Raw genomic sequence first — 19001 nt, 5'->3', positions numbered from 1 at the left:
AGTACCCCAGGTAGGGTTTCATCAGAGCACAGTAGAGGGGAAGAATCACCTCCCTCGGCCTGCTGGCCACACTTCTTTTGATGCAGCCCAGGATACAGTTGGCCTTCTGGGCTGTGAGTACACATTGCCAGCTCATGTCCTGCTTTCATTCACCAGTACCCCCAAGTCCTTCCCCACGGGGCTGCTCTCAATCCCTTCATCCCCCAGCCTGTATTCATACCTGGGATTGCCCCGACCCAGGTGTAGGACTTACACTAGGCCTTTTGAACCTCATGAGGTTCACAGAGGCCCACTTCTCAAGCTTGTCCAGATCCCTCTGGATGGCATCTCATTCCTCAGGCATGTCAACCACACCACTGAGCTTGGTGTTGTCTGCAAACTTGCTGAGGGTACACTTGATCCCACTGTCTATGTCATTGATGGAGATGTTAAATAGTATTGGTCCCAATACGGACCTCTGAGGGACACCATTTGTCACTGATCTCCATCGGGACATTGAGCCACTGACCACTATCCTCTGGATGCAGCCATTCAAGCAATTCCTCATCCACTGAACAGTCCACCCATCAAATCCAAATCTCTCCATTTTAGAGAAAAGGATGTTGTGGGGGACCATGCCAAAGGCCTTACAGAAGTCCAGATAGACAACATCAGTAGCTCTTCCCTTGTCCACTGATGTAGTCACTCCATCATAGAAGGTCACTAGGCTGGTGAGGTAGGACTTGTCCTTGGTGAAGCCATGCTGGCTGCCTCGAATCACCTCCCTGTACTCCATGTGCCTTAGCATAGCTTCAAGGAGGATCTGTTCCATGATCTTCCCAGGCACAGAGGTGAGGCTGACAGGTTGGTAGTTCCCAGGGTCCTCCTTTCCACCCTTTTTAAAAATGAGTGCAATGTTAGCCTTTTTCCAGTCACCAGGGACTTCACCTGACTTTCACGACTTTTCCAATATCATGAAGAGTGGCTTGGCAACTACATCAGCCAGTTCCCTCAGGACTCTGGGATGCATCTCGTCAGGTCCCATAGACTTATGGTCACGAATCTGATCTTCTCTTACAGTGGGAGGGACTTTGCTCCCCTAGTCCCTGCCAAAGAGGTTCCAGTGAAGACTGAGGCAAAAATACTTATTGAGTGCCTCAGCCTTCTCCTCGTCTGTTGTTACCCGTTTGCCAATTTCTCCCTCAGTGGGTAAGGGCTGAGCCTCCTGACACTAGAATGAATAGTAATGGGACAGAGAAGGGAGAGAGAGGTGATAAGGAAGGGGTTCTGGAGACCCATGCTTACTGCTCTTCATGGTGTTAGAGAAAGTGGAGGGGGGAAGGATAAAAGAAAGTTCTGCTGCTTCTGGGAGCAGGTCTTTGTATTAGGAGTCATTTCCCACAAGGTGACCCCAGCAGGAACAACAGCTTTTCAGGGCTCTGTTGTACTCAAAATAGGCAGCAGAACTGCTTCTGGTTCAATGCTCTACCTACTCCCCCCTGTACACCTTTAAGATACTTATGTATTATTCATATTTAAAGCATGCAAATTCACTGCTACTAACAGAAAAGAAGCTGGAGACTGCATTACAGTCAGACATTGAGTTTATTTCCATATACACTAGAAAATCCCTAAATTTAATGCACAAGCATTTATCATTTAGTGACCTGTTTTTTGTGGCATTGAAACATAGTGCTGAGAAAAGGCATTTAACATACCCTAAAATTAAAGGTAGCGATAGAGAAGTCCCTAAAAGTGGGTTTCATAAATAAAAAAACATACTGAGTGGCTTACGTCTATGATATTCAATGGAAAACATGGGGAGAGCGCCATGCCACAGAAATCCTAATTTTCAGACTTGGATACATACAGAAATAACAAAGAAACCAGAAACCAGTGTGGTCTGGGCTGGTGAGTGTAAAAAATGGCCATGAATGGTCATCTAGTCTATTCTCCTATCACAACCCAAAATTATACTTGACCAAGGTTCATCAAATTTGTATCTGAAAGACCTCCAGTGATGAAAATTCCACATTATCCACAGGCAATCTATTCCAGTGTTTCACTAGCCCCCCTGAGAAAAGAAGAAAAAAATAAAGTCTAACTCAAGATCCTGTTGAAGTAAACTTAGCTGTAATTTCTCTATCTAGAAAGGACATACATAATTATTTCATTCCTCTTTGGAGCTATTTTTAACATATTAGAAGATTGTTGCCAGGTTACCCCTCAAACTTACTTTTTTTAGTCTAAAGTACTATACTTCTCTTAGTGTTTTATATTTTGAAATGTCATCATAGGTATAGAATACATTACAAGAGGAAACTGGGATTTGGAACTTCTAAACTGTGCTACCTACCTCACATTTTTATTTTAAGACTGGGTGCTAAGAGGGATATTTTTTGTGTAATAACATTTATCAAAAAGGTAAAAGATTCCTCCAGCATGGAGATCTGGACATCAGGTAAGCATTGGCTAAGATGACATGTAGAATCACAGAATCATAGAATCGTTTTGGTGGAAAGGACCTTTCAGATCATCAAGTCCAATCATCAACTAGCACTGCAAGGTCCACCACTAAACCATGTCCCTAAGCAAAAGAAATATGTAGTTGCCAGGATCAGTACTGGAGCCTGTTTACTATTTTCTCTCAGCAGTTATCTACTGATATTGTATAAGAATTGCTATTTTATCTGCTTATAAATATTTCAAATGTAGCATGACTCATGTTTCTCTTTTTCCTTCCCAAATGAAATAAAAGCAATAACAATAAGTTCTAATATCCTAGATAAGAGTCAAGTTCTTTATATATTGTCCAGGACTGTCATTAACATGCATTCTCCACTTGAATTAAAGACTGGAATTGAAAAAACATCTTCTGACCCTACCAGATTTAATCCATATTAGAGATGTGTTCATATTAAAATTGATATTGTTATATTAAATATGCAAGAAAGAACTCCCTTTTTTTGACAAAAATAATCAAATTTGATTTCAAACATTAATTCCAACGCAGTCAGTTATTAAATACAAATATAACCCTGCAGGACTGGTTTTACAGAAATTTCAGACTTAATCAAAGGCATTTTCATTGGAAACATCACATAATGAAGTCCATGAGCTGGATCAAAATGTGTAATTTAATTAATTTTCAAAGAGAATGCATGTATTTTGATAACAGATACTTAATAAATTTAGAAACATAATTTCCATTTCAGAGTTCATTGAAAAATATATGCTTCATCCAGACATACAAGTTGGAATAATTGTGTCAGAGTGGTAAAAGTGACATATTAAAATTGACGAATCCTACATTAATAAGAAATTTCAAGTAAAGATTAAACTCACTCCCTATCTCCCAACTCTTTTTTTCCCCTACTGCTAACAGAAATCTACATACCCACAGCCACATAAATGGCCGAAATTATAAACAAAGCTTAAAATTAAAGAAAAAAATGTATTTGTCAACATGCTTGCATTGCCTAAAATTTTCACAGCTATTCTTGGCACATAGTGATAAAATAACAAAGATAAACACAGTGTCTGAAGCATTTTTATGAATTTCTTGAGTCTGCTTAATTTTTTGTTCAGAATTTATTACTTTCTGGGACTCTTTGTCCCCTGGTTATCCACAATCAAGTCCTGGGACCTCATCTCAATTCGTGCACATATCTGCACATTTTTCCTCCCACTTTCTGTGAATTATTCCATTCTGCACTTAAAATTGGGGACTCTTTTTCTTAAATTGTTCAAGAACTGTTCTCCCCTCCCTATTATTAAGAACTCTTCAAAACCTCATTATGTTTAGATATAGTTTTCAAAGTTAGAATGGCAAATTGGCAAGCCTTTAACTGCCATTGGTATGGAAATCTTAACATAAAACGCAAAAAACTAGAAATGTATAGGAAAATCCCTTAAAAATTAGACTATTCTAAAAAAAAAAGGGAGAAGCTAAGAAAAAAGCAATCATGCTATTTTTTAAAGAGTTCTGAAGGTCCTGAACATCATATTTTCATCGTACAGATCTCTGCTATTTGGTTGAATAATGCTGGTAGTAGTAGCAGCAGGCTACTATCATCTGCATGTGTGATGGACAGAGTTTGTATGCCTTAAACTACTTGTTTGACAACTCTGGCTGGAGGAGGGTATGTGTACTACAGAGGCCTGCAAGTCTGGCAAGAGATAAGGGCCGTGGGAACAGAACAATACCCCTGACGTGCCTTAATTGTTGTGATTTACAACTCTGGCTGGAGGAAGAGATAAGTTCTGCGGAGGCAGGATGGTATCTTTTCCTTGGGGCCCGCCTACATGTGTAACAACTTTGCAAGGCCTCCACTACACTTGTGCAGAAGCGGGGTCATACAGCGGACACCACAACTAGGGGATCACGACCACCAGACACCCCTTGGGGGACCACCGACTCATTTCGAGAACAATCTAAGACTACAAAGCGCAGGCGTCCCAATTAGCATGGGAAGCGAGCAGAGGGGAGGAGACAAGAGGGATGTTACCATCCTCTCCTATCTCGCATGCAAATGACCTAAAGTATTTAGACCTTCTCACTTGGGATGCTGGTGTGCGCTCCCGCCCACCACCTGAGGACCGATCCTGCAAGCAATTTACCGGAGGAGCAACTCTGCAAACAATTTTCCAACTTTACAGACAACTTACACCGCTGGATCCAAAGGTGGTGATCTCTCTTTTCCTCTCTCTCATAGTCTCTATCCTCTTTCTCTTTCTCTTTTTCCTTTTCTCTCTTTTCTCAATGCCTTTAGAAACCCAACACACTTACAACCATGCCACTTTCCCTGTATTAATAAATTGTTCTTAATTTCATACCAGTTATTTGGTGTCGTTTCACCTTAATTTACTCCAAGGGATTTATGAACTAGTTGCGACCAGGTCGTAACAGCATGGACAAGTAGTAGAAAGATACGGGGTAAATTTGCATATAATTCCTGACAGCTGAGGAATCATGAGGTCTTAAATTCTGGAGAAAAGTGTGATATAGGGGCTCCTAAATTTGATGGCCCCAACTCCTCCAGCCTAACAAGCGCAGATGGAATATTGTCTCTATCCTCACACACTCAAAGTACCTGAGCTCCAAAGTAAGATGCTGAAATTTCAGTGCTTTTTAAAAAAAGACTCCTACTGACTAGTCAGCAGAATGGCTCCCAAAGTTTCACTGACAGTATTGATTAGATTAATTACAACAGAGTTTAGGCAGATGTAACTTGACTTGTTTCCTTTTCCCATTGTCTAGAGCTTCCTGAGACATTCTTAGGCCTCCAAGACATCTGACAAGTCTAGTGGATATAACATAAGAGCTTGTTCCTTTCTGGACTGGTAGATGGAGGACAGGTAAAGTACCTCACGGCACCTCAGATGACACTAGACTTCTATGTTTAAGCAAATTAATCAAAACTTTAGCCCACATATAGATGCTTAAATTTCATCTGAATCTTGAACAGAATTGCATCCTCCACTTTCCTGATCTTCTGGCCAAGCTGTAGGCCTAGTCATCATTCCAGGTTCTTTAGTGCAAAATGTCTCTGAGCTTTCAGTTCCTATGCCAGAATCAGAAATTACACTCAAAATGCATTTCAAGTCTGAAAGCAGCACTTGTCCCTAACCTTACCTCTTGCCCAGCTCACATACACATTCTCCCGTGATTTGGTGACCTTCAGGAAGGTCAAACAGCGTTATATGCCAGGACACATTATGGCATATGGGATTAGAAGGCACCCTGGAGCCTAGAAGCACAGATACACAGATTCTGCTTGTATCACACAGGCAGCCTGGGTTTCTCCCTGGACTGCTAGAGGTGTAGCCACATGGCCCATGTAGGCATGAAAATACCCATCCTGAAGAAATATTTAGCTACCAGATCACTCTGTATAGATGTGAACTGTACTCCTTCAAATTCTTCAACTGTAGACAAATTTTTTCAATTTTTCTTTTTTTTTTTAAGGCACTGTCCTGGTTTCATTGGTATTTTGTTTCAGTTTGTAGTCAGCCATGGTGATCAAGGCCCTTAGCAGTTAAATGCAGGGCAGCTGACCCAGGCTGGCCCACAGGTGTATTCTATATCATTAACAATCAAGTTCACTATAAAAGGAAGGGCTGCTGGGGAGAAGTGGGGCTATTTTTGCTCTCCTCTCTTCTAGCTGCCTTTTTTTTTTTTTTTTTAAAAAATTTATTCTCAGTGATTGCTATTCCTGGAACAACCTGCTGCAACTCTGTAGCTAAGTATAGTTTTGTGTGTTTTGTGTTATCATTTATATTGGTTTCTCTATTTTATTACACCTGTTTAATTTTAACCCATGAGACTCCCTCTTTTTTCCCAATTTCCTTCCTCTGTTGGGGAAGGGACATTGGGTGAGAGAAAAGCTGTTATTGTTTAGCCCCAGGTGCAGGCTAAACAAAGACAGGCACAAAATGGAACTTCCTTCTTACATTGTTTTTGGAAATATCTGAATTGTCCTTGATGGAACCTCAAGCAAAATACTTTTCTTGTAGGAGACACGAAGCACTGCTGTTACTGTCTTACAGCTAAACACAGGTTTTAATCAAAGAAGTTCCAACAAGCCTTAAATATGAATGTTACTACCATTTATTCCTATAAACAAAGCAGACTAGAAGCAGACACAAATAAAAACATGTTAGAATAGGCCATATATGATATGGATAGAACTTGCAGTCTTTCTCCTCTCCCCCATGTTGCTGATATTCTCTGAAGTAAAACTCCTTAGTCTCCACTAACTGTTTACTGAATAATGTGCAGAAAAGCATTTTTAACTAAAACCAACCATGTTTAACTGCTTTGTACTACTTTATATTACTCCTTTTCCCTGTAGTTTGTCTTTGGCTTTTCATACAGGGGAAAACTATAAACATTTGACAAGTAGTAACTACTCTTAACAGATGTCTGGAAAAAGCTAAAGTAGACCTTGGCTAACTCCAGGATACACAAAAAAAGGCAGAAGTTACAAATTACGTCTTTAAAGCGTGTTTATAAAGTGATTTTCTAAAATAGTCAAATTAAAGCCTGAAAACTACTGACTTTTTATAAAATGTTCTGTAATACAACAATACTATGAGCTGTGGACTATTTAGAGATATGTATTTTATATAATAAAAAAAATTGAAGACACATTTTTCATTTGTTCTGTATCTGACTGCATTAGTCTACTTAATACTTCAGCTCTGCACACATTAAGTACTCAAGTCAATGTGTATTTAAACTCATGATGTCGATGTGTCTCTCAGCATACAGCAGTATTGACAATACTGTATCTTTGTTTTGTAAAATATTATTTGCAATGAAATTATAGAAGCATACTCAACAAGAAAACAATATCTTACCTTGGCAGATTGGCACAGGAGAATCCCACTGATACATGCCATTTTGGTGACGTCTACATGTCGCATTATTGTGACCAATCATTCTATACCCAGGTTTGCAGTAATAGCGAACTTTACTTCCAGCGGGACCACCTGTTTTATTTACAATTCCACCATTCCTCAAGATAGGGCTTAAGCTGCAATAGGGAGCTAAACGCCAAAAGAAAAGAAATTATTAAAAACACATGGAACACAATTTACAAAGTTCACATTATTTATGACACGTGTAAACTTTGAATACCATTAAAACTACTACAGAATCCTTTATATTACTTTTGGAATCCTCAGTGAAGAGTCAGATTTCTTAAGCAGAAATATCATGAAGTTCAAAAAATAGTTTATAATCACAAACCAGTTTACGTTATTGTACATGAGGAAGCTGCAATCAGGAAACATATAGTTTGTTCAGTAAGTTCACTCACACTTAGTAAACAATCTACTTCAAATTCGATACATCTATAAATATAAATATTGTTCTTTGAGCTACACAATATACAAAATTAATTATGGACAGTTTTATTAAAAAAATCCAGTGCACTTAGACATCAAAGTCAAAAATTAAACACTTTGTCAAATATGTTGAAAATTTACATGACAAAATACGATAGACTGATTCATCAAATACTTTTTTTCAGATTAAAATTAATGTAATTTTATGTATATGTTTCCCCAAAGATATTACATTACAATTATATTAATTTTTTAGCAAAGAAATGTAATGTAGGTGAGTGCAGCTTCTTAAATGTTGAATTTACACTACACCTGAGGTAAGATAGAATGCACTTGTTTAAATCTAAGTTTTGAAATGAAAGTAAACCTTGCTAAACCTTGATCGCCGCTACCACAAATACTGTTCACAGAGAGGTTTTCCTGACTAAAATGGTCCCCAAGAACTTCTGACATGCAGATGAAATGTTTAGATATGTGCTGAGGAAGTAAAAAAAGTGAGAAATTTGTAATTGTGTCAAAAAGTGCATAATGAAGACTTTAAGCTTGCAATATCTGTACATAAGGATGGAGTATGATTACCCAGACCAGATCCAGGTCGAGCAAAAGTACAGTTTGACATATATGTGAAGTCTAACACGAATCTGTTTGTTGCATGCAATCATTTATGACTTTATCCATTACGGATAAAAGCAATACAAAAAATTTACCTTGACTTGATATTGATGTGCATGTCACTGCATATTTGCAGCAGTACACCATGTCAAGCTTACAGAGATTAATATCTTTTCAGAAGCAGCATGGTAGGACTATGGCTTGCAGAAAATAAACCTGGCTGAACATCCACCACTGAAATAAGCCTATGAAAGTTCTTCACAGGGAAGACAGGGTTGAACTCCACTGACAACTAAATGTCAGTACCAAGGACACTGAGACTTGTAACTGCTGCTACAATACTAACTCTCTACATCATGTTGAAATGTGTCTTAGGCATACTATGATGTTCATGTTCATATCATTTTCTACAGACAATTATCCAGTAGATGTTGGGATTTTATTTCACTAGTAAATAATTACAGAATTGGGTTTATATCTATAAATATTTTTCTTAATATTTGTTTCTTGCACACAGCCTTAATTTCCTTCTTTCAGCTTTCAATATCTAGCTCTCCACTTTTATTTATTTTTGTATGTATATTTCATCACCCTAAGGTGCACCCATGATATCAATTACCACCTAAAGATGGATGTTTCTGTTCACTGACTGCAGAGAGATCATAGAGTTGATTAGGCTCTTAACTGAGACACTTCCTTTATATGTCTAGATTTAGATGCAGTGTATCAAAGTATTTCTAAGAAATGCCACCCAATAAAAGCAATAAAACTAGGTCCTACATTAAGGGTGCTGAAAAAGTTGGCATCTGTTGAGATTTTATTACAGAATTATAGTTCTCAATTAAGTAACATTATTTCTACTTGAAATGTCATTTTTATACATTCTTTCACTTGTGGGATTATTTGAAAAAAGTAAATAAAAAAAAAAAAGGGTGAAAATCAATGTTAGGATGGTCCAGTAAAACAATTTTTTGGGGTCATATTCTGTATCCCTTATAAACACAGTGACATTCAGTTACATACCTAATTAAATTAATTAAATTACTAAAATATTCTTTAAATTTAAAAGCAGGTTTGACATTTAAAGAAGTACAATAAACATGGCTTTAGTTTTCTTTTAAATCTGTTGAAGAATAAATTATATTGTTATTGCAACACAAGCTGGTTAAGAACAAAAGACCAGCGGTTAAGACCACTAAAGTTATCTTCAGTAATCTCTTAAGCACTATTTAATTTTAAAAATCCTAGAAGACCTTAAGAATAGCAGATGAGTCCTAAACATAATATGCCATTCAGACAAAACTCCAAATTTATTCCCTCAGTAGTGCAAGCCTAAACAGACAATATTTGCCATATGATATGTAACCCTGTAGCCTAGTAATAGTATTGCATTTGCTGGTAACAGATCACAGACTTTGTACTGAGTTTGCAAGTCCTCAAGGCCCAGGTTTGTCAGGTTTGTGTTGTCTCAACCTTTTTTGACCTGCCTGCAACTTTGTTTTTATTTTGTTTAGCTTTAACAGTTTTTTTTTCTTCTGTTCAAGTGGGTATGCCTAATTTGTTTTACTTTTGAATTATCTTTGTAATTTTCTATTATCTTTTTATGGTACAGTCATAGCTTTATATAGGTACTCATAGCAAGTAACTATTCCATGTAGAATAAGATATTTAGGACTCTAGCATGGTGACATGTAGACACAGGCCTGGTATAACAGGAGAGACCTTGAGAGATGAGGACACAGTATGCAGCGTAGAAGAATACAGGCATAAGTACCATAAGAGGGTGACAGCTTGTGGGCTGTCTAAAGCTATACACAACTCATCAGTGGTCAATTAAAAAAAGTATAACTCAGAGCTGCACAAAAATTATTTTCAGGCTTAAGTAAAAGAGCAAAGAAATAGTAATTACATGTAAAATGGACTACATATATTAGTAAACTTGAATTTAACCAACAGCAGGGTGTAAAAATGTGTTAGCAAACAAAAATGACCCTAAGTGGATCCTAGCGTGAGGAAGAAATCATCAATATCACACTCTTCTTGTTGGACTCCAGCTGCTGACGACCTGCAGTATCTCCCCCAGCACACAAACACCAAATTGAAGCTGTTGATCTGGGGCTCCGAAAGAGTAGAGAAGCATGACTGTAGCACCAGGGAAAAGGTTAGATGATGATAAGTGTATGTATAACAACAGTAACTGTACTGTTTTTCTGTATAGTAGCTTTCATTTGTTCTTCTCTCTTCTTTTTTTTTTTTTCCTATAACCATTTAACCTGGACTAGTAATTCTTTTATTAAACTGCTAACATTTCAGTTATACTAACAGTAAATTCTTGGCTAGACATGTAAAGTGTGGGGTTTTTACCCATAACAAGATTTTGAGCATAACAGGTTGTACTTTGTGTTCTGATTACCAGGGAACTTATTGCCATTTTTTTTAGCTGTGGTTAATTTTGACAATATACAGTATATATAGTATTCAGATTCCTCAAGTGGTCACAGACCTGATCTTCTCTTACAGTGGGAGGGACTTTGCTCCTCCAGTCTCTGCCTTGTGGTCCATCCACTCGAGAGATGTGGAAAGAGAGATTGTCAGTGAAGACTAAGGAAAAAATAGTTGTTGAGTACCTCAGCCATCTTATCCATTAATACCTGTTTGCCAGTCTTGCTCATCATGGGCGGTACACTTTCTTTGACCTTCCTTTTCTGTCTGACATACCTGTAGAAGCCCTTCTTATTATTCTTTGCATCCCCTGCCAAGTTCGGCTCCAGCTGCACCTTGGCCTTCCCAACCCCATCCCTACACAAATGGGCAGCATCTCTATACTCTTGCCAGGATACCTGTCCCTGCTTCCACTGCCTGTGTATTTCCTTCTTGCCCTTTAGTTTGATCTGCAGGTCTCAACTAAGCCATGCTGGTCTCTTGCCTTCCTTGCCTGATTTCTTCTACCTGGGGATCAATAGCTCTTGTGCTCTATGGAAAGTGTCCTTAAAGATCTGCCAGCTCTGTTCTGCTCCCTTGTCCCTGAGGGCTGTTTCCCAGGAGGTCCTATTGACCAATTTCTTGAACAGCTGGAAGTTGGCTTTCTTAAAATTCAGGGTCCTGACTTTACTCTTTGCCTGAACCATATGCCGCAGGACTGTGAACTCCACTGGTGCATAATCACTACAGCCCAGGCTGTCTCCAATCTTGACATCATCAATTAGCTTACTTGCATTGGTGACCATCAGATCCAATATCACATCCCCTCTGGTAGGGCTGTCTATTACCTGGCTTAAGAAGTTATTCTCAGTGCACTCCAGGAGTCTCCTGCATTGCCTACAGCTTGCTGTGCTACTTTTCCAGTAGATGTTGGGGTGGTTGAAGTCCCCCAGCAGGACGAGAGACTGTGAGCACAATGCCTCGAGTACCTGAAGTAAGAAGGCTTCTTCAATAGGCTCCCCTCGATCAGGCCCCCTGTAGTAGACACTAACCACAAGGTTCCTTTTGTTGCCTTGGTCTCTAATTCTTACCCATAAGCTTTCAACCTGCTCGTGGCTATTCTTCAGAGGCAGCTCTTCACACTCTATCCATTTCTTGATGTAGAGGGCATTGACTCTGTCCCTCCTTCCTCACCTGTCCCTTCTGAGCAGCCTGGAGCCATCGATGGGCACACTCCAGTCATAGGATTCATCCCACCAAGTTTCAGTAATGGCAATTAGATCATAGCTTTCTAGCAGCGTGGTGGCTTCCAGCTTCTTCTGTTTGTTGCCCATGCTGTGTGCATTGGTGTAAAGGCACTTCAGCTGGGCTGTTGGCTGTGACACCTTCTTAGCGGAACACCCCTTAATTCCTTTTGATACCAGACCATTTAGTAAAAGTAAGCCTCAAAGTAGGCGCTAAAAGGCCTACTCTGTGTAACCTTTAGACAGAATCAACTTTTCTTTCAGCTAAAATAACAGCACATTCTGAAGCTAACTGCGTGTTTTGAAGACAGGGTCTGCTTCTGGGACTGATAACACAGTTATAGTCATCACTGATTCTTGCTTACACTTAGTCTTAGAGAATCCAAGGTCTCTGTTAAATTCCTCACTAATTACAAAGAAGGTCCAGAGATAAGCAAGACTGAACATCTTTGTTGTGTCTTAAATGACTTGATTCATAGCTCTGGTGCCAGGAGTAGAAATAAATCCTGTAAGAATCAGAACAATATCTTCTCCTTGGAGCCACCTGCATGTGTCAACAAAAAGGCCTCGACCACCCTTGCGCAGAAGAGGGGTTATACAGTGGACAGCATAACTATGGGGGGATTACGACCACCAGAGACCACCAGAGCACACCCAAGATCCCTTCCCCAATTTAGGAAGCATGCACAAAGACGATTACATAATATATTAGCATATGCATAAGGTTTCTTGGATTAGGTGGGCTTTACTCGGAATTGTATGAATACTCATTTTTCTATAATGTATATAATGAGTGTGCTTTTGTCCCTAGGTGTGCATGCTAGGAGGAGAGATCCCCCATGCACCCAGTGCTGCAACAAACCAATGTCAGCTTTCTAAACTATCATTTGGGTTAGAGAGTTTTCTTGGTTACTATTTTCCGGTAAGACTTCGAGGCATTTCACTGGTGTTTCCCTGTTGGCTCCTAGTACCGCAGAAGCCCCTGGCTCATCTCCGTAAGACTTCAAATGTTCTCCAGTGTACCCAGCATGTCTCAGAGCAACAGACTGAGGGCCCTCGCTAGCACCCTCTCCCTTTAACCTTGGTATGTCGTCCGACATCTTGTCACAGGCAAGCCTGATATTATCCCCTTCCCCCCTTATGTTTAAAATAGTTATTTAACATAGATCAGATCCACCTCCTATTCTCATAGAAAAGTTTATTGAAGACATTTTAAAGTAGTGGCAGCAGGCAATTAATATGTCAGAAGCCAGCAACAACACTGCAGACAAGCAGTGCCTGTAGCCCTCATCCATGTAAAAGCCCTATCAAAAAAAAAAAAAAAAGTATTTTGTGCTGCAAAGGCAGAAAAATATGAATAGAAAAGGCTGATACTCAATGTATATGTCTAAGCTACACATAGCATGAAAGGAAGGAAAGAATTTGAAGCAAATTATCTAAAATTCTGAAGACAGATTTTTATTTTACAACTCTGAAAAATCTTGTTGAAGACTTGTTGAAACAGTGAAGGAATATTGATAAGACTCGATACAATTCCCTTCTTAATCTACAGTTTAGTAATTATTAATCTGTTCTTTAAACTGAACTCCCTTCAGAGTCCAGGATGAAGCATACAAAACATGGTCAAGGATCAGAAACTGACATATTAACTGAAGAATCACACACTAGGCAATAAATAAAAAGTGTCTGAAGATCTGGAGGGTAAGCAAATGCTTGAAGAATGTCAAACTGAGAACTACAGCCACTGTCAGATGAGTGAAAATTCTGGGCTTAAGCAGAATCTCTACAGAGTGCTCATAAAATATTGTATCAAGGACCACTGGGATAAAATGCTGGTTTTCTCCCAGACAGTTTCTGACAGAGGATCTGTCCTGGAACTTCATGAGGCTTAGCTGATATAGGTGCAATGACACAGGAGTGCTCTCATCTAGGAATGACAATGTTTATCCACAAAACGTGGTAAACTTCTATGAAGCCGTTTCAGTGTCTTGAAGTAGGTTTACATTTAGAGATTTAATTTACTTTTCCAGATGACATAGCATCCACATTCTTTCAAGGCCTCTTAAACACCAGTGTTTTTTGCAAGGCAACATACTGAACATTTTCAGCTCACTTATAATCACAACATCCATTTGTCACTTGAAACTGAAGACTAACAGGGTAATAACTGCCTGGCGAAATCACATATGACTAGTCAACTGATGTGTGGGCAGCAGCACAGATAAACACTGATTTTGCATTTGCAGGCTCATATTCTTCCTTTCACAAAGCAGATTCTCTTAAGAGCTGGAACATTTAAACATTTATGCTGAGTTTTTTCCAAGCTAATTGAGACACTCTGTCTAAGGGAAGCTCAATTAAATAATTCCCAATTCCAAATTAAAATTATTTGAAACTAGATGTCAAACCCCCCCAGATGATTTTGTAAAACACAGTCTTACAGTGAATAATGATATTTTCCCTAAGAATTTATTTTAGCAAAGGACTTAATTTCCCAGCATTATCTTTGATCAATAGTCCAAAAACTTATAGCAAAAAGATAAGTATAACTATTTACTGAAACACTGGCCTATGTCTGAAATTACAAATAAACAAAAAGCCTTCCTTCAAATCCCGTGTTGCCTTTGTTTACCTTATATGCTAGATTTTTTTGTTGACAGATAAAAAGTCACAGCTTAGTCCATTGCTTCCTTCTAACTTTCCCTTTTGGATACTTACTTGTCATCATCACCGTATTACCAGGGGATCTTATGTCCTTTGTGCTGCTGTTCACTCAATATCCAGTGAGGCACAGGTTTACTATCATTCTCACTTTATACATTCTCACTTTATAGATAAGAAATCAGACACTGGCTTAAGTTATTAGGTAAGGTCACACAAGAAAACTAAACATACCTCTTTTGATTACTAAAACAGTTCCTTAGTTAACGGACCATCCATTCCATATGTTATTTTTCTCTTCAAAATGCACAGAATCAAAAAGGAGCACAATACTTAACCAAGGAATAAAAAATGGTCGGGATGCCATTCTTTATTTTTGTAGTTTATCTTTAAATGTAACGTGTAAACAGTATGAAAACAGTAAGGTAAGTTTGCAAAGACATATTCCCTCTTTAGTGATATAATTGTGAATGTCTACCTCTTCAAAAGTTCAATATGTGACTAAATAACCTACTATTCATAGTACAGAAGTTCTTACTGATGGTTCAATATTTATAAATCATCCTGTTTATATTGTTCTTGATTCAAAGTACTGTATAAACCTCCACTGCTGTATTTATTACAGCAAAGCACCACCTAAAATTTTAGGAACTACAGAAGAAACACTTATAAAGTCTGATTAGCTGCTTCATACATTTCTCTTGTCACTTCTAACCAGCTACTGGTAAATGTAAAGACAAAACCAAACCAATCAATAGCCTTTTCTTTTAACTTGAAGTAGAGAGGAAATAGGAATAGTTGTTTCACAGGTACAAAGCTTAAAAAGAAGATTAAATGGATGGTGAAGAATTAAGCTTCTTGCAATAACAGATGAGGTTACAAGAGCAGAATAAAGGTAAAATAGAGATCTATGGCGGGGTTTTTAATATATATACAGTTCTGCTGGCAGCCAATTACAAATTAGCCAAGTAACCACTTACCTTATTTACTCTTGAACAACTAATGAAAAGTTAAACAAAAGCTTGTAAATGTTATAGAGGCAATGTGAACTTGCAAAGGAGCAAGGTAAGTACCCCTCTATCTCCCAAATCACCATGCCACCAGCGTGTGTCAAGTACTGTAGTGCACTTTCATTTCTTCCACCACTACTTAAAAAAAATCATCCACTGCTCCTTTGTTATGCTTTTATGCTAGCTTGCTTGGGTAGGAATGTGTATGCAAGGTTATACATTACTGAGGTAAAAAAAAGCCAAGAAGCAGGTTCCTCAGGCATCTTTCAAAGCAATTTCAAGGAGTAAGTTTCCTAGCCTGGGCTCAGGACGTTCCACTTTATGCATTCTCAGAGCTTCCCCATTTGTAAGAAACTGTATAGTTTTGGTGGAACCCAGCTGCACCAGGAAGTCAAGTTCAAGCACTATGAAATAAAAAGTAAGCACTAAAAAGAAAAAAGAAAAAATTTCAGCATGCAATAACTTTTCCTTATATTTTTGTCATCCATTTTTGTAATTTTACCATTCTACATACCTTTCAAAGAAAAAAGGGATTATTTCCCTAGAGCTGCAAGAAACTTTGACTGATGCTTCCTCTCCTAGTTTTACTATACTATACAGATACTCACTAGATTAATGAAGAGATCATTTAATATCTAGGTGTTAGTGCAGTTAGGAAATTTATTATTTAGATTGAAATTATGCTAATGCCTCTATAATACTCAAAGTCCTTAAAAGACTACCCCTCTGCTGTAATGCTATAGCTCTTTTCTACTAAAATTTAGTAAAAAGCCTTAAACCACAAGACAGAAAACATACAAGCAATGTTAGACAAATAGCTTATACAAGTAAGCTCATATGCTAAAGGCAATATTAAGCATTCCTCTGAATGCTTCTAGCACTTTTCAAAAGTGAAGAAAATTTGTATCTACAAATGAAATCTAGCTGTTACAAAACTACAATTTGGAAAATGTTGTGCACAGGCATCGCTGCAGAAGAAGGGGGGGCTTGTGAGCGGGCATTAATTCATTTCAACAGGGTCTTTATTATGAGGAAGCCTGCTGGCTCAGTCACAGCTGCCACGGTATCAATAGCCTTTTTGGGATCTTGTATTTTTCCTACTTTCATGACGTTGCTTTCTCTCATTAAGATTCAAATTCAATTGTTTATGCTGCCGCTCACTGTTACTCTTCTTTCATGCTGATTATTTCCATTGAATATCATGGAAAATGTACAGAAGTTTAGAGAAAAACGCAGGCACTGACTTAGTGAAGAGGAAAAAAAGCAAAACAGTTGTTTGTTCCTAAAACATAGCCATAAGGATTGCATATCTCTCTCCAGTCCCCCAATTTTATTATTAGTTGCGGCTAGTGCCATAATAATTTATGAATTGAGCCTAGCAATTAGACAGACTACTTATTCACTACTGAAAAACATGTTTTGCGCATACACAAAGGTGTAAAATGATTTCTCATTCCTCAAAAATTAGTCTCTTTAATAATTTGATACTTACAAAATGAATCCTTTACATGAAGTCTATTCTTATAACCCAGATATTACTTCCTCACTTTAAATTCATGACAGAAGGGCTCATTCCCTTCACTGCCACACATCTGTGGGCTATCATGTGACAGATTCTCTTTGTTGCTTCTTCCACACTCTCAATCCATTTAATAGGTCCTGCAATTGCCTTTTCCCTATGAAAAACTAAATGAATCTCCAGTATGCTTGAAAACAACTTTGCTTTTCCCTATCCCTCAGTTTCAGTTTGTCTGTAGTAATACTCCAAAGGCTGCTGGCAAGCTGGAGATAATGCTTTTACTAACTCCTTTTTTACCTGACTGCTCATAGTTCCGCTCATACTGTCCCAAACAATGTCCCCAAAACAATGATCATTATTATCCTCTGAGCTTAGCCCTGATCTTCTGTTTCAGTAACAAGAGAAATTTTCCAATGCATGGATGGTACAGGAAAGGAGTGAGCTCTGTGAAAATATTTTCCCTGAATGGCATTTAGCCTGACTAAATGGGAGATACTTTGTGCTTGATAACATGTTCTTCTAAAACATTCTTAGTATTCCTTTCTCTGCTTAATTTATATTGACAATTATTAGCCACCAAAATTAACACACACAACCTTTACTTTGCTAATCAAGTCCAAACATTGAAAAAGCAAATGTTAACAACAGAGAGTAATTATCACCTCTCTCTTTCTCTCACTATTTGTATCATGTAAATGATCCCTAAGCCAAGCCTTTTAGGAGCAATGTGTCTGCAGATATAAGTGTGAAAACCTCTTAAATAGGCTGCAAACTGAGTAATGGTCAATATGTCTACACATAGTGTATAATCCAGTAATGCAATACTAGCAACTGTTTTTTTTTTCTTAATAAGGGACATAATTTTTAACAGTATTTAGATAGACTATTTACATATATTCGTGTCACCGCACCACCAGATTCAAATGCAGCCTGTTGAAGAAGTGAAGCAGTTTTTGTGCCCTGGTTTTCCATTTATTTGTACATGAAGAAAAGCATAGTAATAAGAGTTGTGCACTGCAACTCAAGGAAATTGTAAATCTAATAATTGTGTACTGAATTGCAGGTGGAGAACCACATAACATTTCAGCATCAAAAATTCTCACTCTTGAGTACTTCTGTGTAAATCTAACAGCTATCTCTCCCACTAAATTTCAAAGGCCTTGCTCCAGGTCTGGTAAGAGAAGACAGCAGGTTGCAGAGAGAAGTATTCATTGAAGGAGTATTAATCTGGAGATCTTTGGCAAACCGGGAAAATAAAAGAGAGTCTAAGTCCTGTGCTTACCTTGAACTTGCAATAGAACAATTACACATCCTCAAACATACATTATAATAAATTATGTTCAGAGAAACAGACATTATATTAAAAGTCCTAATTTGATGCTGAATAGTGTATGTAACCCCAAAGTATAATTTAATGGAAATCGTTAATAGTTACCTGAGTAACGGATCTTGAATCCTTTCTTGCTGGTTGCATGATCAGTTGACCAACGAAGATATAGTTGATTCATTTTGCTTGTAAAGTTCAGTTGTCCAGTATGATTTCCACTTAAAGCAACCAGCAAAGGGCTTTGCCCAGAAGAACCTTCAGAGATGAATAAAGAAACTATTGAAGTTTTAAAGTACTACCAGTTTAAGTAATCCTTTCCATATTTTAACTCAGCTGTGAATGTGAATATACAAGGAAAGAATAGGAAATAACACGTC

The 19001-nt window shown here is 38.0% G+C and overlaps 1 protein-coding gene across 1 annotated transcript in view; it reads right to left on the bottom strand.

The window, feature by feature from the left end:
• The window catches only part of CSMD1 (CUB and Sushi multiple domains 1), a 1320281-nt gene that overhangs the window by 83812 nt on the left and 1217468 nt on the right, over positions 1-19001 (bottom strand). Inside the window, 2 exon segments of the mRNA XM_068415956.1 lie at positions 7342-7530; positions 18733-18879. Coding sequence (XP_068272057.1) covers positions 7342-7530; positions 18733-18879 — 336 coding nt within the window.

The sequence above is a fragment of the Nyctibius grandis genome, chromosome 1 (assembly GCF_013368605.1).
Source record: "Nyctibius grandis isolate bNycGra1 chromosome 1, bNycGra1.pri, whole genome shotgun sequence".
NCBI lineage: Eukaryota > Metazoa > Chordata > Aves > Nyctibiiformes > Nyctibiidae > Nyctibius > Nyctibius grandis.
The sequence above is the reverse complement of the archived record's forward strand: the minus strand, read 5'-3'. Positions and strand labels throughout refer to the sequence as shown.